At 34.2% G+C, this 21604-nt stretch overlaps 2 protein-coding genes across 9 annotated transcripts in view; one reads left to right on the forward strand and one right to left on the reverse strand.

Annotated features, from left to right (window-relative positions):
- Positions 1-13536, reverse strand: part of LOC137253016 (uncharacterized) — a 62788-nt gene extending 49252 nt beyond the window's left edge. Inside the window, exon 1 of one of the 2 annotated variants that reach the window (XM_067789242.1) lies at positions 12541-13505. The gene's annotated coding sequence lies outside the window, so the exon portion shown is untranslated. Of the gene's footprint in view, positions 1-12540 lie in introns of both variants that reach the window. The other variant, XM_067789231.1, reaches the window with a different exon arrangement.
- Positions 1-21604, forward strand: part of LOC137252278 (uncharacterized) — a 271447-nt gene that overhangs the window by 166529 nt on the left and 83314 nt on the right. For 4 of the 7 annotated variants that reach the window (XR_010953493.1, XM_067787766.1, XM_067787767.1 and 1 more), the window contains 2 exons: positions 15188-15340; positions 15408-15638. Coding sequence is in view for 6 of the 7 variants with exons in the window: in XM_067787766.1 (XP_067643867.1) it covers positions 15188-15340; positions 15408-15638 (384 nt within the window). In the remaining variant the exon portion in view is untranslated. Of the gene's footprint in view, positions 1-14442; positions 14834-14894; positions 15125-15185; positions 15341-15407; positions 15639-21604 lie in introns of those variants that run through there. The other 3 variants (XM_067787763.1, XM_067787764.1, XM_067787765.1) reach the window with 3 other exon arrangements.

Below are 21604 nucleotides of genomic sequence, written 5' to 3' on the forward strand. Positions count from 1 at the left end.
AAAAAACTACGTTTTCTATGCTTTTTACACACTAAGAGGAGTAACCTCATGTAATAAATTAAATTTTCAATGAAAATCAATAACTCTGAACTGAACAAATTTCGCATGAAAAAAAATTAAAATGCTGTGTAACACTTTTGTGACTACATAAACCCTGTTTCAATCTTTTACGTCCTTGCACAGAACCTTAATTGATCGTTTTCAACCTAAACAACAATGGCAACCCAGATTTTCCTGTTATGCTAACTCATGAATGGGACTCATGAAATCATATAAACTTATAAGGTGTAAAATTATATCCATTTACACACGCTGTTATATGAACGCACCTAGAAATACTCTTGAGAAACTTGATTGTTTATCAGCTGTATTATTGCCAAACAAAAATTTTTTGATTGTTATACAAATTAAAAAATGCCAAGACTAAGTGAAAAATCAAAACTAAAACGTCTTTGCTAAGATATTCTTGTAAATGACTTGCTGATGTTGGAGATTTCTGATGAAAATGCCTGCTGTAATGTCTGCAAGGTTGCATTCCTTTGTGTTTACCGCGTTTACACAATGAAATGTGCGCGTAAATTTATACAAATTGTTTTAATGATTTTTCATACAAAATTTGACAGTTCGTTTACGCACTAGATAAATTTATACGTTTACACACTTTATAAGGCATTTATACGGTTACATGAGTCCCCCTATTACAAATTTCACAATACGAGTTGCCGAAATAGTTTTAAAGCCAAAAAGGGGCAAACATTGTGAAGAGGTCCAAAAAAAGAGCTAGGGACTGAATCGGAATTTTTGGAGCTAAATGTAAAAAAAGAGCTAGATCTGTCTCCGAAAGCACCAAAATGGCAACACTGCGAGTGCCTGTTAGAAAGAAAACTGATCCACAATGGTAGAGCTGGACTCGATTCGATTTTTTTAAGAATCGATTTTTTGGATCGATTCTAGAAAAAAATCGATTAAATCGAACCAAACAAAGTTTATTTAAATTTTGCTTATTCTTTGTAACAGTGTACTTGCTTACGTACTTAACCATTAACACAGTTTTTCCCGACAAATAAAGCTGGACAGTTTCTCTCTCGTTTCGTTGCCTGCCGACTAAATTTGAAGCATCAAGGAATGCCACATGGGTCTTCACTTGATCCTTTCATCGGAGTGAGATAATTAGCATAGTCTTTACCGAAATGTCATACTATTTGCGCTTTTTTGAATCTTTTATTTCAAAATGTAAGGAAACCAACCTTAGAAACATTAACCAAAATTCTTTCTTCTTTAATACTTATTATTACAATATGTATAATGTTCTCGTTTGGTTTACGGCATTAGAATCGATCTATGTTCAGCGTCATATAAAAAGGAAATATTTATTACATACGTAAGGTAACATGTTCTCAGTATACGTTTGCAGCCTTTTAACCAATGAGGTGTACGGAACTTTCAATTAACAACATGCGGTAATTTGTGCAATGGTTTGCGTAGTTTCAGTTAAAAACTTTATGGGAGTATTCTCTTAGCTTATTGAAAATAGAAAGGAATAAGGACTTTAATTGACGAAATTTCATAAAAACTTATAAGGTGTAAAATTATATCCATTTACACACGCTGTTATATGAACGCACCTAGAAATACTCTTGAGAAACTTGATTGTTTATCAGCTGTATTATTGCCAAACAAAAATTTTTTGATTGTTATACAAATTAAAAAATGCCAAGACTAAGTGAAAAATCAAAACTAAAACGTCTTTGCTAAGATATTCTTGTAAATGACTTGCTGATGTTGGAGATTTCTGATGAAAATGCCTGCTGTAATGTCTGCAAGGTTGCATTCCTTTGTGTTTACCGCGTTTACACAATGAAATGTGCGCGTAAATTTATACAAATTGTTTTAATGATTTTTCATACAAAATTTGACAGTTCGTTTACGCACTAGATAAATTTATACGTTTACACACTTTATAAGGCATTTATACGGTTACATGAGTCCCCCTATTACAAATTTCACAATACGAGTTGCCGAAATAGTTTTAAAGCCAAAAAGGGGCAAACATTGTGAAGAGGTCCAAAAAAAGAGCTAGGGACTGAATCGGAATTTTTGGAGCTAAATGTAAAAAAAGAGCTAGATCTGTCTCCGAAAGCACCAAAATGGCAACACTGCGAGTGCCTGTTAAGCCGGAGTCATTGGTGCCGTATGTCGTATCGCTGTATCCGTATCCCTAACGTAATCAGCTGTTTATCGTTACGACGGCAAACCAAAACCCAATTGGTTGGCTACGATACGGTTACGACCTTAGCGACACAAATAATCGATTGCATTGAATCTCATAAGTTTGGTCGAATCAGCTGTTATAAGGTTACCGATACGGTTACCGATAAAGCACCAATGTCTCCAGCTTTAGAAAGAAAACTTATCCACAATGGTAGAGCTGGACTCGATTCGATTTTTTAAGAATCGATTTTTTGGATCGATTCTAGAAAAAAATCGATTAAATCGAACCAAACAAAGTTTATTTAAATTTTGCTTATTCTTTGTAACAGTGTACTTGCTTACGTACTTAACCATTAACACAGTTTTTCCCGACAAATAAAGCTGGACAGTTTCTCTCTCGTTTCGTTGCCTGCCGACTAAATTTGAAGCATCAAGGAATGCCACATGGGTCTTCACTTGATCCTTTCATCGGAGTGAGATAATTAGCATAGTCTTTACCGAAATGTCATACTATTTGCGCTTTTTTGAATCTTTTATTTCAAAATGTAAGGAAACCAACCTTAGAAACATTAACCAATATTCTTTCTTCTTTAATACTTATTATTACAATATGTATAATGTTCTCGTTTGGTTTACGGCATTAGAATCGATCTATGTTCAGCGTCATATAAAAAGGAAATATTTATTACATACGTAAGGTAACATGTTCTCAGTATACGTTTGCAGCCTTTTAACCAATGAGGTGTACGGAACTTTCAATTAACAACATACGGTAATTTGTGTAATGGTTTGCGTAGTTTCAGTTAAAAAATTTATGGGAGTATTCTCTTAGCTTATTGAAAATAGAAAGGAATAAGGACTTTAATTGACGAAATTTCATAAAAGCTGCCACTTCTGTTTTCGTGTTTGCTGCTGTCAATGTCATAAAAAGTATTGATTTTATATATTTGTTAAAAGTGTGTTTCTTAATGTTACTCGTTAAGGCAAAACGTGCCGAGGATCCAAGCATTGTGTAAAAGATCTGAATCCGTTATCTTCGACAATCCTAAAGGGTTGCATATCTGTGGCAATCATTTTAATCAAAGCACAATCCAGTTGCTTTTTTCGCTCATCTACAGACTGAGACTTTCTTATGTTGTTGTTATTAGGTTCAAAAAAGGATTCTATAAGAGCTGTTGATGAAGACATTTCTATCACCGGTGGATGCGACCGCTTCAAGTGATTTAACAAATTGGTTGTATTTCCACCTGTTTTGCATTTTTTCCGTACGATTTGCATTTCGCAGAATCGCCCTTAACTGGACTAAATTACTTCCAGACAACAGATCTACGAATCTTTGGATTACTTATAAGATTGAATTCCCCTTCAGTCACTTTCAATTGGCTTACTAGAATATAAGACTGTGGTATTAATTTCATACTGAACACAATATATTCAATATATTGCTTGGCAGAAGTGCGAAGAAATTTCTTCATCTTTCTCCTTTCTCTCGAAGCCACCAACACAATGACGCATATTCACAGTCGGAATAAAATAGGTTTTAAATTTAGTTGCAGCTTTTTTGACAGATAGCTCATAGAAAATTATGTCAAAAAGCTGCAACTAAATTTAAAACCTGTTTTGTTTTGTCTATGATTATGCGCCAATAAAGTTAAATTTATAAGGTCAAACAAATTACAGAATATATTTTTCCTCAAGCATCCGTAAAGTAGATGAAAAATAATCGATTAAATCGTTTAAGAATCGAATCGAAATCCAGCTCTACACAATGGTCGCCAGAACGAGTACACCAGGGGGTCAATTCCATATTCCTTTTCTAACACATTGCAGTTTGACACTTCGGTCAGTGTCAAACTGTTGTGGAACTCAGTGGAACCTGCGTGGAACATGCGTTTGACACTGAACGAAGTGTCAAAATTACCGGGGTTGCTGTCGTTGGAAGCGACGCAGGGAAACAAAAAAAGGAGCGGAATATCAAATATGGGTTGCTGTGATGGTAAATTTTTTGAACGAATTTAGTATGAAAATGTAGTGCACCTATATGGGTCCTACAGAAAATTATACAAAAGTCTTGAATTGGGATAGCTGAGGACGAGTAGTTATTCCAGTATTAAGAATACAAACACGAGTGCTAAGTTTTTCTACCCGTTCAAAAGTTCTCCGCGAAAAACAGTTTGAAACCGATGTTGACTGCAATAACCCGTCCAAAAATGTGGAAAGAGAAATGAAAAGACGCGTTTTATTCTGTTATCAATAGTCCAAAAGCGAAAAAGTATTCGAATTTTTGGAAGCTAGGCAAAAACGCGTCTATTAATACCTCCCCCCACGATTTTGGTCGTGTTTTAGCAATCGTCCCCGGTAATAAAGTACCACAATTTGTTAATCAAAATTGTCCAAAACATATGGATTTTAAAGAGTGATGTAATTAAGTGCTCGTTTGAAAGTAAATAAGGGCATTTCTTTGTAATTGTACGATAAAAATTTTTGGCAGTTTTCGTTAGCAGCTACTACACTTTTCTTGGACCTAAGAAGTACAACAGTGCCAAATAGCATCCACAAAAAAAACGAACAGGAACAAGCATTTTATCAGGTGAGCGTGGCTGTGTATGTGCGTGCTGCTACATATCCTACTTGTAGACCTGTACTATGGTCAATTCTCAACTGTGAAAAACTGAAAAATGTACACTCATTGAAAACTCATTTGCACACACAATTTACACTTTAAATTTTCATACGATTCTGTAAATTATTGTGCACATTGTTTTGCTGAATGAGCGCTGAATGTAAAAGTCTTATGTCAGTGAGAAAATATTCATCAAACGCCATGAAAACAAAAAAGTCATTCTGCAACAAGTGCGTATGAGTTTTGAATGTCACAATAGTGTAAACTGGCTGCCAAGAAAACTCACGAAGTTTTTATCAGTGAGTTTTTTTGTTCATAGTTTTGCTTTACAGAATCAGAATTTCAAAGTTTACACAATTTCTTATGTACACTTTAAAACTCACAGTTAGCGAATAGGGCCCCAGTACTCTCTACACATTAGTGATGGACGATCAAACGATATTGAGTTATCAGTGAAAAGATATGGGGTTTTTTGAATCGGGGCTATTTTTTACAGCTATAGCGATCGCTTTAATTTATTTTTAATGAGCGAATCTGCAATTTATATACTTGGATATAAAAAAATGAATGTTTAAGTGTGTTTACCGGAGTAGATTGAATGTCATACATTAATTTAATTTAGTATACAGAATATGTGGACCAAAATGGGAATAAAAAAATGTGTACCTTTTATTGTAAACTGATGTAATGTAAAATTCTAATTTTATGAGATACTAGCTTTACCCGGAGTACGTTGTAACGCCCGAGATGGAATGAATATTGCGTTATTTTTTCTGTTTTGTTTGTTGATAATTTAGTTTATTGTTTTGTAAATTGAATTGAATTTTGTACGCATATTTCGTGAAATTTTCGTTTAAAACATTTTATTATTGTATCTTATTGTATATTGTATTACACAATATTTTTGGTTTTTTCGTTCGGTGCAACGATAAACAAACTTTTTGCCGTTCCAACTCTAGAGCAAGCAACATATAGCTGGCCATTGAAAATCATGGACTCTCTAAATTTAATCCTGCAACAGTAAGCGATTGTCCTTGTGCTTTCTTGATTGTAATTGAAAAAGCAAGGCGTACAGGAAACTGAACGAGCTTAAAATTGAATGGCAAATCTTAGGCATCATTGGGATCTGTGGTATGAGCACATCTTCACTTTTGCTTTTACCGCTGATGATTGTTGCTTCGATTACATTCGGCATTAATTTCTTAACGCAAAGTCTAGTTCCATTGCACAATTTTGGTGGGTCTGAATTCCGAAGAAGCATGATTGGTGAGCCAATTTTCAAAGTTAATATATGCGCAGGCATTCCAGGTGGTTCTAAAGAGTTTAGAAATTCAATTGGATAATTCACAATTTGATCTTCATGTGTAACTGTGTCGCTCGATTTATATTTCGTCACTTCACCAGGAATTTGGTTTTGAATGCGATCATTGATTTTGTATACATGAAAATTTTTGGGAGCTAAGACTGCTCGTTCGCATAGCCAAAAAAAATTTTTATTTAAAATTCTTAATTCTAAATATGAAAAACTTTCGTCTTGATCGAAGGAACCTATAGCCAAAATTTGGTGATGATTGAAGTGTGGGAAATATGTCTCATAAGGAAAAAACACACACACAGAATTTGATTTTTATAGAAGATGTAGATATACTGAAGCTAACAAATTTTTTTAACGGCGGCAGATTACTATACGGCCAAAAGGAAAAACAGCTAAACTCAACAATGCAGTCAAACTTTAGGCGTTAAAATAATCTAAGTTTGTACGGCAGCCATAGTTCTGAAAAATCCCATTTGTAGGGAACGTGCCACGCCCCTTTTTTCCCAATTCCACATTTTACTGGAGGTGTTAGGACTTAACGTCATATAGCTCCTTAACAATTTTCATTATCCTACCATTACTACATCCAGAGATATGCAGTATGATATATTCCATTTGTATGGGAGGTGCCACGCCCTCTTTTTCCCAATTCCTCACTTTCTTGGTGGTGTTAGGGATTGACCTCATATAACTCCTTACTGACGTTCAATGTTCTGGTATGTATACCCTCAGAGTTATGCAGTACCAAAGATTCCATTTGTATGGGAGGTGCCACGCCCCTGTTATATATCGAAATTATTTTTAGCCTATAACCTTCGTGTTGATCGAAGGAGCCTATATCCAAAATTTGGTGATGATTGAAGTGTGGGATATACGTTTCCATAGGTAACACACACATAAGATTTGATTTTTATATATATAGATTATGATATATATTATTAACTGGCTGACGATATTATGTTCAATCTCGTATTACACTCAAAGAGATGAACCTATTATTTTTATACTACACCGATGTGTTCAGAAATGCTCCGTATGAATTTATTTTGAAATTTGTATTTGGCTGCATAATGTTTTTATAGTAAAGTGAATTAATTTTGAATGAAAAATGTAGAGGAAAAACATAAAAAATTCTTCAACCTATTATAAAAATATTCTTTGACAGAAAATTGGCCACCCACTTCAGTGCCCTAGAGATTAGCCGGAGAATTCAACCATATAATATGACAATACTTAAATTGCATTCTCCCAAAAAACCTAAAGTTTGAGATAATCAGTTTAGAATAAGACGAGTGGTATATATTTCTATAATTCTTTTATTTTTCCATCAAAAACACAAATTTTATAAAACTGTTAACGGCTACTGCCTAGAAGTATTATCTTAGGAATGACAGAGGCAACCAATCTTAGACCAAGTCTAAAGACCCAGGTCTATTTGGCGTGATTCACAAAAAAAATTCAGTCATTTATGTGGAGATTGAAACCACGTTTTTATTTTATAACAAAAATTTAAATTATATTTTTTTAAACACGCCTAAAAGTATGCGTCAAATTCTTTCTTTATTTTTCACAACAATGAAAATTTTTGAAAATTGAAAATCAATATTGAAACTTAAAATATTGATAATACATTTAAAAATTAAAAAGTTCAAAGTAACTAAAATGCAAAGTAAAATAAAAATAATAAGAACCCTACATTACTCCCCTTTCAAGAAAATTTATCATTAAACAAATTGAATGTAACTCTCTTTTTATGTAAATTCTTGGTGTTGTTTGTGTCTGTTGTCTCAATTATTGCAGGCTTTAATATATCAATAGGAATAGTTTTAATATTATTATCTATTTCAAGTTTAAAACATTTTTGGTCTTTTTCCACAATTTTGTAAGGTCCTTCATATGGTTGTTGTAATGAATGTCTATTAATGACTCGAACGAATGCAAATTTACAAGTTTGAAGATCTTTTGGAACATAAATTCCAGTATCCGCATCTTTATGATGACTTAAATTTGATCTAACATTTCGAAAATGTTCACGTAAATTACTTAAAACTTCAGTTGATGAGAAATTTTTAGCTGATGGCACAACAAGTTCCCCTGGTAAACGTATATTCTGACCGAAAACCATTTCCGCTGGTGTAGCCGAAATATCTTCTTTGTAAATAGATCGCAAACCAAGTAATTTGACAGGTAACTCGTCATACCAATTATTTGTGTCCTCTCTAGCTATTATAGTAGTCTTTAATTGTCTATGAAACCTTTCAACCATACCATTTCCTTGAGGGTGATATGCGGATGTTGTAATTTGGTGACTACCAAGTAATTTAGTTAACTCTGAAAACAATTTCGATGTAAATTGACTACCTTGATCAGTTGTTATCTTTAACGGAACTGCAAACCGAGAAATATGTTCTCTAAAAAACTTATTTGCAATTGTAGATGCTGAAATATCTTTTAATGCATATGCCTCAGGCCATCGGGTAAATCTTTCAATGATCGTTAAAATATAGCGATGTCCTTTCGAAATAGGTAATGGTCCAACTATATCTAAATGGATGTGCTCAAATCTATTTTTGGGAATTTGAATTTTGACAACAGGGGATTTTGTATGACGATAAATTTTAGACTTCTGACAATTAAGACACTCTTTTGACCAAACATTAATATCCTTATTCATATTAGGCCAATAATATTTTTTAACTATGAGCCGTCGTGTAGCTCTTGTACTCGGATGTGCTATTCCATGTAAAATATCAAATACTGTCTTTCGCAAATTACTCGGTACAAATGGCCCAGAAGTTTCTCCTGAAATTTCACACCAAATATTAAAATTTAAAATGGGAATATTAATTAACTTTAAATTTAGATATTGAGAATCAGATACAAGTTGATTTAAGTCATCATCTTTTTGTTGTTCAGTTTGTAAAATTTTAAAATTCAGTTCTGTATTATATATTGCATTAACCTCAAAAGCTCTAGATAGCGTATCTGCTACAACATTGGATTCTCCTTTACTGTATTGTATGCCATCAGTAAATTGTGCTATAAATTCCAAGTGTCTCGTTTGTCTACGACTTCGTTCTGTTTTTGAATTTAAAGCAGTAGTCAAAGGTTTATGGTCCGTATAAACTGTAAATTGTCGTCCTTCCAAAATATATCTAAAATATTTTATATTTAAATAAATCGCCAATAATTCCCTATCAAAAGCACTATACTTAATTTCAGTTGCAGAAAGTTTTTTAGAAAATAATGCAATGGGCTCAATTTTATTATTGTAATTTTGTTGTATAACGCACCCAATCGCTGTGTTAGATGCATCTACTGTTAATGATAATTTAGCAACTTTGTTAAAATGATTTAACAATATCGTAGATGAAAATTTATCTTTAATGCATTCAAAAGCTTCATTCGAATTCTCGTCCCATACCAAGGTTTTGTCACGTTTCTTATTTACTTTGTTAATTAGATCATAAATTTCGTTTCTAAATTCTGCTAGTTTTGGAATGTATCTATGACAATAATTTACCATACCAATAAATTTCTGTGCCTGCTTAACTGATTTTGGACGTTCGAAATTGCGAATAGCTGATACCTTTTCATCGGAAGGTCGAATACCTGTTCCAGAAATGTTATGTCCTAAAAATCTATATTTGTTACACCAAAAGTACATTTACTTGGTTTAATGTTTAAACCGTACTCTGTAAGGCGTTGAAAAAGGATACGTAAATCTTTTAAATGTTGTTCTTCGTCTGTACTTGCAATAAGTAAGTCGTCGATGTAAGCATATACAAAATCTAAGTCACCTACTACCTCATTTATGAATCGTTGAAAAGTTTGTGCAGAATTTCTGAGTCCGAAAGGCATTCTCATGAATTCAAACATACCGAAAGGAGTTGTGATAGCAGTTTTATAAATATCTTCTTCAGCCATAGGAATTTGGTGATATGCCCCAACTAAATCTAATTTTGAAAATATATTTTTATTATGAAGGTTCATATTAAAATCTTGAATATGAGGTAAGGGATAGCGATCGGGAACAGTTACAATATTCAATCTTCTAAAATCACCACATGGACGCCAATCATTCAACTCTTTTTTAGGTACAAGGTGAAGCTACTGAAGAATTTGAAGGCCGACAAATGCCTGTTTTAACTAAGAAATCAAACTCCGTTTTCGCGACTTTGTATTTTACCGGATATAAGCGCCTGGACTTAGAAAATGGAAGACTACCTTCTGTTACAAGTCGATGTACTGTTGTATGTTTAACAGGTTTAGTATAATCTGTTTCTGAAATAAGTGACGGAAACTCTTTTAATAATTTTGTAAATTGATTGTCAACCACAAATAGTTTAGGTAATGGAATATCACAAAAGTAGGATACTGTATTAACTGAGAGATTGGTTAATGGATCTACTAAACGTTTATGTTTAATGTCTATAAGAAGACCATATTTATAAAGAAAATCAGCGCCAATTATTGGCTTGGCTATATCCGCAATCAAAAATGTAAAGGGAAATTCACGTCTTAAACCCAAATTTATGTTTAAAAGCCTTTTCCCATAAGTGGCAATTGTTGAGCCATTAGCTGCAGTGAGAATTATGTCTGAACGTTTCGTATGAGGAAATTTAGACGCGGGTAATACCGAAATTTCTGCTCCACTATCAATTAAAAAATTTTGTTTGTTTTCTCTATCCAAAATAAATAAGCGACGCGTCGAAAATTCTAAGTTTCCGTTGTTTGTCGCTGCAACAACGGAAGAATTTAGTTTGTTGAGTCTTTGTTTTTTGTTATAAGAACAAGGATGTTCACAACTTCTAGCATTATTTCCAAAATTGTAGTGAAATCTACACAACCAATTTGGATCATTACGCGAGTTAGATCGACGTCTAAAAGAATTTCTAAAATTGTTTCTAGGATTAGAACGCGGCCTAGATTGATTCCGATACATTTCTGTTTTAATTTCACCTAACTCCAAAGAAAGTTTCTGGTAATTTTCACTCACCAAAGAGGTGGTATTAACCAAGTTTTCAACAACAGAATTTTGTGCTTTTGTATCCGAAAAATTATTAACCGAAAATACTTCATTTTTGTTTATCACTTCCCAAATATTATCTGCTAATTTTGTTAATTCGATAATTTTATTAGAACTCGAACTAGCCAAAATCATACTCAAATTTTTAGGAAGTTTACGCATCCAAATTTTCTTTAAAATATTTTCACTAAAATTTGATCCGGCTAATATAATTAATGAACGATAAAATTCTGATGGCTTACGATCACCCATCTCAGAATCGTTTAAAATTTTATCAAGTTTCGAATTTTCGCTAAGTGAGTGTCTTTCTATCAACACTTTTTTAAGTTCAGTAAATTTGTTATTAATGGGGGGATTTTGGATAAAATCCAAAATAGTTATTATCACTTCCTGCGGAAGTGCTGTAATGATGTGTTCGTATTTAGTGTTTTCTTGTGTAATGTTTTTAGTACTAAATTGTGTTTCGACATGAATAAACCACGCTTCCGGACAATTAGTCCAAAATTGTGGAAGTTTTACTGAAACTGACAAAATTTCATTTTGAGTAACATTTGCATATGGATTTGTAATTTGTTGTTGAGAAGTGTCATGTGGTAAATCTATCAAAGTGTCGTTTAAATTGTTAGTAAATGTAGATGTTTGCGTTGTATGTTGTGGTGAACGAATCATATTGAATTAAATGAAAAAAAATTAAAAAAAAAAAAATTAATTAACAAAACAGTAAAATAAACTAGTTATTCTATAAAGAGAGAGTTTACAATAATAATAATAATATATCTATATATTAGTATACATACAGAAACACATATAATATAAATATAACTGTTCACCAAAATACTTGCTGTGAATGTGCAGTTTGTTGCTGTTAATGCAATGGCTTTTGATGTTTTAGCTGCTCAATCAGGGAACTCAAAAATAACAGTTGTGTTTATGCAATGGCTTTGTTGAGATTGCGTGTCCTCAATATAGTTGGATGATACAATATTGATGAGTTATGTGGTTAATTTTTGTTGTTGTTGTTACTTAACATCGCATTTAATGATAAATGGTACACTTATACACATCTAAGAGCAACAGAAGTAGTGATTTGGATCAGCTTGAAAGACTACACATTATTCTATAAATTCTTTTTGATACACGTTCAATTTGGATATACGGTATTGAAGGGAGTTCGTACGATGTAACAAATCTTTGTACTGAGTTGAAATTTATGAAACTTCTTGACGAATCTGACTTTCTGCATTAGATATTGGTTCTATATGAGGTAAACGTTCGGGTAACGATATACGAAATTCGTTTCGTATTGATTGTAATATTTTCTTGGATGCTATGGCTATATCGCTTATTATTTTTTTTATGTACCTTGTAAATATATTTTCAATAGTTTGACCAGCTGCGGCGAGCAAAACTGTGATGCAATGGCAGATAATGGCGTAATTGTTCAGTTGTAAATGTCCGAGTGTTACATCAAAATGTTCATATTTTGTTGATTAAATATTTGTTGTTGGTTTTGCTTTTGTTTAAGCTATTTCCAATTCGGCGTGTATGCTTTTTGACCGATGTAAACTGGAATGAATGTCTGTTGTTTTGTTAATTAATTTTTAGTTTGAGATTCTTCTCATTTTGCACAATTGACTTTTTTGTTTTTTTTTGCTCGTTATCTGTTATGATTTTATTACAATTCGCACATATTTGTCTTTTTTTTTTTTTGTTTTTTTTTGTCTGCTCTTATTTGTTATATACTTTTTTTTACTTCCATTTGTGCATAACAATATCACTGAAGTTAGTTCATTTTATCACTAAAGCAAGATCGCCAGTGTGGAAATTGAAACCACGTTTTTATTTTATAACAAAAATTTAAATTATATTTTTTTAAACACGTCTAAAAGTATGCGTCAAATTCTTTCTTTATTTTTCACAACAATGAAAATTTTTGAAAATTGAAAATCAATATTGAAACTTAAAATATTGATAATACATTTAAAAATTAAAAAGTTCAAAGTAACTAAAATACAAAGTAAAATAAAAATAATAAGAACCCTACAATTTAATCTCTTTTATACACTTCATGAAATATTTATATGAACGGGGACTTTCCAATTATCGCCGGGCTTTGCATGCGTTTCATTTATGGGCTCATAAAATTGCCACATTTCACTTCTTTGTTTTCTATAATTTGCTCTCATCTTTCACTCGGTATTAAAACGGATTTATAATAAATTAATACAACCAAATTTTTGCACCCAACCAGATCAAAACGTCGTTTATAAATATATTAATTCAAAATAATGTCGCATGAAAGAACAAACTAGCTAAAAGTAAGCACAACCGAGTGAAGAAATATAGCTTCATGAAGAAATGTTGCTATTGGCCATTGTACAAGTTTACAAGTATGATATGTATGAGAGGGAAACAATTTCTTCCCCTTTCTAACACACGGCAGTTTGACATTTCGGTCAGTGTCAAACTAGCGTGGAACCCAGTGGAACCTGCGTGGAACATGAGTTTTGACACTGAACGAAGTGTCAAAATTACGGGGTTGCTTCGTCGAAAGCGACACAGGGAAGCAAAAAAGGGATCGGAATATCAGATATGGGTTGCTGTGATGGTAAATTTTTTTGAACGAATTTAGAAGGAAATTTTAAGTACACCCATATGGGTCCTTCAGAAAATTATAAAAAAGTCTTCAATTGGGGTATATGAGGACGCGTAGTTATTTCAGAATTAAGAATACAAACACGTGAGTTAAGTTTTTCTACCCGTTCAAAAGTTCTCCGCGAAAAACAGTTTGAAACCTAGGTCGACTGCAATAACCCGTCCAAAAATACGGAAAGAAAAATGAATAGACGCGTTTTGTCCTGTTGTCAATAGTCCGAATAGAAAAGGTATTCGAATTATTGGAAGCGAGGCCAAAACGCGTCTATTAATACCTCCCCCGACGGTTTTGGTCGTGTTTTAGCAATCGTCCCCGGTAATAAAGTATCACAATTTGTTAATTTAAATTGTCCAAAATATATGGTTATTAAAGAGAGATGTAATTAAGTGCTCGTTTGAAAGTAAATAAGTATATTTCTTTGTAATATAAGAAAAAAAATTGTAAGCAGTTTTCGATAGCAGCTACTAAACTTTTTTTGTCCTAAGAAGTACAACAGTGCCAAATAGCATCCACAAAAAAACGAACAAGAACAAGCATTTTATCAGGTGAGCGTGGCTGTGTATGTGCGTGCTGCTACATATCCTACTTGTAGACCTGTACAATGCTATTGGCGAAATCATGGCGCAACGCTATGGGCGAAATGCTGCCAAAATGACAATCACTGATATACATATTTGGATAGCAATAGCTATCGCTATTAGCGATTTTTCATTCACGGCGGTGCAATCCCCAATAGCGAAATATCGTTCCATCACTAGTTAATATTGAAAAGTCATATAAAAGTATTTGCAAAAAATAGACAGAAATTTATTGAAAGATAAAAATAGTTAGAACATCCTGGCTTACATCATGGAATTTCAAGTATATACTGAATCTGAAGAAAAGCATCTTTGTCAGCTTTGTGCCGAAATGCGAGAGAATATGATCGAGCTTTTAAATGAGGATTGCGAAGAATATATTACTTTATTTAGACGGACTCTTGGCTACTTAAAAATCGAGGTACAATTATGATTTATATTGAGTGCGTTTTTTAAATCTAATTTATCATTTTGTCTGCCAGTTCAGTGAAGATGACGTATCGTCAAAATGGCTATGCGCTGCCTGCCTTATGGATGCTGAAAGCACGGACAAGTTTTTGAGCAAGGTGGCGGAAGGGCAGAATAAATTGCGGCAACTAACTCCACACTACAGTGGAACATTAAAACACACAGCATCTGTAAAATCAGAAGATGTGCAAAATTTTAGAGTTAAGACTGATTCTTTGCATAATTTTGAAAGCTCGGCTGGTAACTACATGAATAATAGCTATAAACTAAGGAATGTAATCCATGAATTTAATTAATTCAATTACAGAGGTCGATGTAAAACCAACATACGAACAACTTGCAGAAAATGACTGTTCTACGTCTTATTTTGAAGCAGACAATTATGCTACAAATCACTGTACAGATATGAAAGTGATTCGACTTGAGACTGATTCTTTGCAGAATTTTGAAAGCTCGGCTGGTAACTACATGAATAATTGCTATAAACTAAGGAATGTACTCCATATATTTAATTATGTCAATTACAGAGGTCGATGTAAAACCAACATACGAACAATTTGCAGAAAATGACTGTCCTACGTCTTATTTTGAAGCAGGCAATTATGTTACAAATGACTGTACAGATATGAAAGTGATTAGATTTGACGATCCGACGACGTATTCCAATCAATTGAATAAAGAAACTACAGCTGCGTCATACATGCAAAAATCAATCGATAGTCTATCAACGGTTTACAGGAAAAACGGACATGATACAGGTATGACAATTGTTTTAACTACCATAACACATATTACTTACTTAATTGGCGCTTAACCGTTAAACGGTCATGGCTGTCCAACATAATACATATATGTGGGATTTCATGTCAATTAATTAAACGTTTTTCACGATTTAAGTTCGCTTTTATTTTTATTTAGTTTCAAGATTATTACAATTTCATTTAGTTAGTTGTTTCGCATTTGGTTTTACATTTGTCATTTTATGGTATTACAACAGTTAACCATTAAACACATTTGACTTCTATTAATAATTTGATTTTTACGCGGCGACGACTGACAACGGTCTATATCTGTCTGAAAGCGGACAGTTAAAACTAGGTCGGCCATCATGGGCTTGCTTTCGTTGTTGTTGTTGTTGGTGTTAGGTTACTCCCCGAAGGCTTTGGGGAGTGTTATCGATGTGATGGTCCTTTGTCGGATACAGATCCGATACGCTCCGGTAACAGCACCATTAAGGTGCTGGCCCGACCATCTCGGGAACGATTTATATGGCCACATTAAACCTTCAGGCCATCCCTCCCTCCCCATCCCTAAGTTCCATGAGGAGCTTGGGGTCGCCAGAGCCTCGTCTGTTAGTGAAACGGGATTCGCCGCTCGAAGGTGAGGTTGACAATTGGGTTGGAGTAACTATATATTGCGCTACACAACCCCTTGAATCCCGGCTTGCTTTCGTCAAATTGTACGGTTATGTTAAAGGGTTGCCTTTAACATACCAATTTAGAGGTTGCCAGTCTGGTTGACTAATTCGTACTTAAGTACCTAATCCCACATATATGCCAGTTAGAAAGTAGTACTTCGCACTATCAATGAACCTTGAAGGAAGTGTCACACATCGGGTTAGGGGGATTAGAAAATACCCGCGGTAGGTATGCCTGTCGTAAGAGGCGACTAAAATACTGAAATGATTCAAGGGGTTGCCAGCGCAATTTATAGCTTCTCCAACTCAATTGTCAACCTCACATACCCGTGGCGAATCCAGTTTCTTTAACAACAGATGCTCTGGCGAGCCCAAGTTGCTGTTGTTGTTGTATTAACAGTGCTTCGCCCCTTACAATGGGCACAAACACACAAATCGTCATCAAATTCCTCTAACGGGAGTCCAAGGAAACTAGCTGTTTTAACAGGAGCGGACCATAGGGAGATAAGTGTTAGGTTACACATTACAATTGATGGTGACATGTGGGAACACATCACATGCAGGACACATTACGTATATCGGGGTTGATTCTGGACAAGTAAGAGTTTAACCTGTTACAGTATCCAGAACGTAGTTTGGCCAGGGTGACTCGTGTCTCCCTGAGTAATGTGCATTCTTCTACTAGGGTGGTATATTGCATATTGTAACGAATTCTGGGGATTTCTGATATTTATGCACCTTCTGCTAACGTTCGAATCGCTGTTGAATAAATCACTCCAATATTCAGCATTGCAAACTTATTTAGATTACTTTGGGAGTAGTACTTTTATTTATTTGTTTATTAGTCTATAAATTTAACAATTAATCAGACTAAATATAGTTACGGATTACAGATAAATTACAGAAGCATACACATTGAACAAAATTATAATATAAAATATGTATATGTATTATTCAATCAGTCGTCGGAATGGACTGTGATGCCGACCAACGGGAATTGAGTATTAGTGCTGTCGGAATGGACGTGATTTCTAGCAGCTGTTGTATATTTGACACACAACAAGTAGGGCTGCGATGTGTGGGAGGTTGAAAAGGACGTGATTCCAAGCCACCCACCCAAATCATTGCGTATTTAGGGTAGTCAGCAGATATTTTTTTATTACGTGGAGTGAGTCACACAATTATACTTCACAACCAATAGCGTGTTTAAATTAAAACTGATTAGTTATTACTCAGCTTGCGCTGCTCTTATACTCTCTTTTGCCTCGTCCGTATATTTCTCCAAAGGTCTGGACGTTTCACCTTCTAGAAGTTTTTGTATCTCCTGCTTAGTTACCAGCTATATACGTGTGTATATGTGAGTTACTACTTCGGCTGATGACTACATCTGTGTGTGTGAGAGATTTCTTCGTTGCCTTTTAGATAAGTGTCGCTAGCTTTAATGTGTACATGTATATAAGAGTGGCTGTTTCATGTTTTTGTTGTTATGCTTTCTTACTAACAGCATAGTGATGGTAATATTCATCATACTGCCCTCCACCTAAGTCGGATCGTCCCGATCAGCCAAATTTTCTGATCTAAACGCTGCCAGACTTTCCAAATGAACCACTTTCATCTTTTTTCGTGATTTGCCAATGGTTTGTATACGGTAAACTACATCGTTGAGCCGTTTTATAACTTTGTATGGAGCTCTGTGAAGTTGGCACCTCCATTTGCGAGTAATTAAAAAAAAATTGTCATTCGTTTGTTCATCGTTTGTCCACGTTTGCCCCGGTAAAATTTTCGTTTGTCCACCTTTTACCTTTTGTTAAAAAGTTATTTCAAAAAAAAAAAAATCGTGTGGGAAGTTGGCACCTCCATTTGCGAGTAATTAAAAAAACCAAATGTCATTCGTTTGTCCAGGAAAAAATTTTCGTTTGTACAAACAAAAATTTGTCCTGGACAAACGAATGGCATTTGGTTTTTTTAATTACTCGCAAATGGAGGTGCCAACTTCACACACGATTTTTTTTGTTTGTACAAACAAAAATTTTTCCTGGACAAACGATGGACAAACGAATGGCATTTGGTTTTTTTTAATTACTCGCAAATGGAGGTGCCAACTTCACACACGATTTTTTTTTTGTTTGTACAAACAAAAATTTTTATTGGACAAACGATGGACAAACGAATGGCATTTGGTTTTTTTAATTACTCGCAAATGGAGGTGACAACTTCACTCACGATTTTTTTTTTGTTTGTACAAACAAAAATTATTCCTCGAAAAACATGGACAAACGACGGACATACGATTTAGCACAATAAAGCGAAAAAAAAACTTTTTTGGAGGTTTTCGAAAAAAATTATTTTTGTTATAACTTTTTAACAAAAGGTGGACAAACGAAAATTTTTCCTGGACAAACGTGGACAAACGGATGGAATTTGGTTTTTTTAATTACTTGCAAATGGAGGTGCCAACTTCACACACGATTTTTTTTTTGAAATAACTTTAACAAAAGGTGGCCAAACGAAAATTTTTCCTGGACAAACGTGGGCAAACGAGGAAAACCGATGGACAAACGAATGGCATTTGGTTTTTTTTAATTACGACGGACATACAATTTAGCACAATAAAGCGAAAAAGAAAATTTTTCGGGTTTTTTCGAAAAAAAAAATTTTTTTGTTATAACTTTGCAAAAAAAGGTGGACAAACGAAAATCGTTTGTACAAACAAAAATTTTTCCTGGACAAACGTGGACAAACTAATCGCATTTGGTTTTTTTAATTACTCGCAAATGGAGGTGCCATCTTCACACACGAATTTTTTTTTATACTCAGTTGAGCAGAGCTCACAGAGTATATTAACTTTGATTGGATAACGGTTGGTTGTACAGGTATAAAGGAATCGAGATAGATATAGACTTCCATATATCAAAATCATCAGTATCGAAAAAAAAATCGATTGAGCCATGTCCGTCCGTCCGTCTGTCCGTTAACACGATAACTTGAGTAAATTTTGAGGTATCTTGATGAAATTTGGTATGTAGGTTCCTGGGCACTTATCTCAGATCGCTATATAAAATGAACGATATCGGACAACAACCACGCCCACTTTTTCGATATCGAAAATTTCGAAAAATCGAAAAAGTGCGATAATTCATTACCAAATACGGATTAAGCGATGAAACTTGGTAGGTGAGTTGAACTTATGACGCAGAATAGAAAAGTAGTAAAATTTTGGACAATGGGCGTGGCACCGCCCACTTTTAAAAGAAGGTAATTTAGAAGTTTTGCAAGCTGTAATTTGGCAGTCGTTGAAGATATCATGATAAAATTTGGCAGGAACGTTACTCTTATTACTATATATCTGCTTATTAAAAATTAGCAAAATCGGAAGACGACCACGCCCACTTTAAAAAAAAATAATTTTAAATTCAAATTTTAAAAGATAATATCTTTACAATATATAAGTAAATTATGTCAACATTCAACTCCAGTAATGATATGTTGCAACAAAATACAAAAATAAAAGAAAATTTCAAAATGGGCGTGGCTCCGCCCTTTTTCATTTAATTTGTCTAGGATACTTTTAATGCCATAAGTCGAACAAAAACTTACCAATCCTTCTGAAATTTGGTAGAGGCTTAGGTTCTAGGACGATAACTGTTTTCTGTGAAAAAGGGCGAAATCGGTTGAAGCCACGCCCAGTTTTTATACACAATCGACCGTCTGTCCGTCCGCTCGGCCGTTAACACGATAACTTGAGCAAAAATCGATATATCTTTACTAAACTCAGTTCACGTACTTATCTGAACTCACTTTGTATTGGTTTAAATAATGGCCGAAATGCGACTATGACCACGCCCACTTTTTCGATATCGAAAATTACGAAAAATGAAAAAAATGCCATAATTATATAACAAATATGAAAAAAGGGATGAAACATGGTAATTGTATTGGTCTATTGACGCAAAATATAACTTTAGAAAAAAACTTGGTAAAATAGTTGTGACACCTACCATATTAAGTAGAAGAAAATGAAAAAGTTTTGCAGGGCGAAATCAAAAGCCCTTGGAATCTTGGAAGGAATACTGTTCGTGGTATTACATATATAAATAAATTAGCGGTACCCGACAGATGATGTTCCGGATCACTCTGGTCCACATATTGGTCGATATCTCGAAAACGCCTTCACATATACAACTAAGGGCCACTCCCTTTTAAAACCCTCATTAATACCTTTAATTTGATACCCATATCGTACAAACACATTCTAGAGTCACCCCTGGCCCACCTTTATGGCGATATCTCGAAAAGGCATCCACCGTACAAACAAATTCTAGAGTCACCCCTGGTCAACCTTTATGGCGATATCTCGAAAAGGCGTCCACCTGTAGAACAAAGGCCCACGCCCTTTTAAAATACTCATTAACACCTTTCATTTGATACCCATATTGTACAAACGGATTCTAGAGTCACCCCTGGTCCACGTTTATGGCGATATCCCGAAAAGGCGTCCACCTATAGAACTAAGGCCCACTCCCTTTTAAAACACTTATTAACACCTTTCGTTTGATACCCATATTGTACAAACGCATTCTAGAGTCAACCCTGGTCCACTTTTATAACGATATTCCGAAAAGGCGTCCACCTATAGAACTAAGGCCCACTCCCTTTTAAAATACTCATTAACACCTTTCATTTGATACCCATATCGTACAAAATAAATTCTAGAGTCACCCCTGGTCCTCCTTTATGGCGATATCTCGAAAAGGCGTCCACCTATAGAACTTAGGCCCACTCCCTTTTAAAATTATCATTAACACATTTCATTTGATACCCATATCGTACAAACAAATTCTAGAGTCAGGCCTGGTCCAATCCGATATCCCTAAATGGCGTCCATCTATAGAACTATGGCCCACTTCCTCTTAAAATACTCTTTAGTACCTTCCATTTGATACACATGTCATACAAACACATTCCAGGGTTACCCTAGGTTCTTTTTACAGCATGGTGATTTTCCCTTACTTTGTCTCCACAGCTCTCAACTGAGTATGTAATTTTCGGTTACACCCGAACTTAGCCTTCCTTACTTGTTTTGAAATAACTTTTTAACAACAGGTGGACAAACGAAAATTTTTCCTGGACAAACATGAGCAAACGACGAACATACGATTTAGCACAATAAAGAGAAACAAAATTTTTTTGGGGGTTTTTCGAAAAAAATTATTTTTGTTATAACTTTTTAACAAAAGGTGGACAAACGAAAATTTTTCCTGGACAAACGGGGTTTTTTAATTACTCGCAAATGGAGGTGCCAACTTC

Source organism: Eurosta solidaginis, chromosome 5 (genome assembly GCF_040869045.1).
Source record: "Eurosta solidaginis isolate ZX-2024a chromosome 5, ASM4086904v1, whole genome shotgun sequence".
Classification (NCBI taxonomy): domain Eukaryota; kingdom Metazoa; phylum Arthropoda; class Insecta; order Diptera; family Tephritidae; genus Eurosta; species Eurosta solidaginis.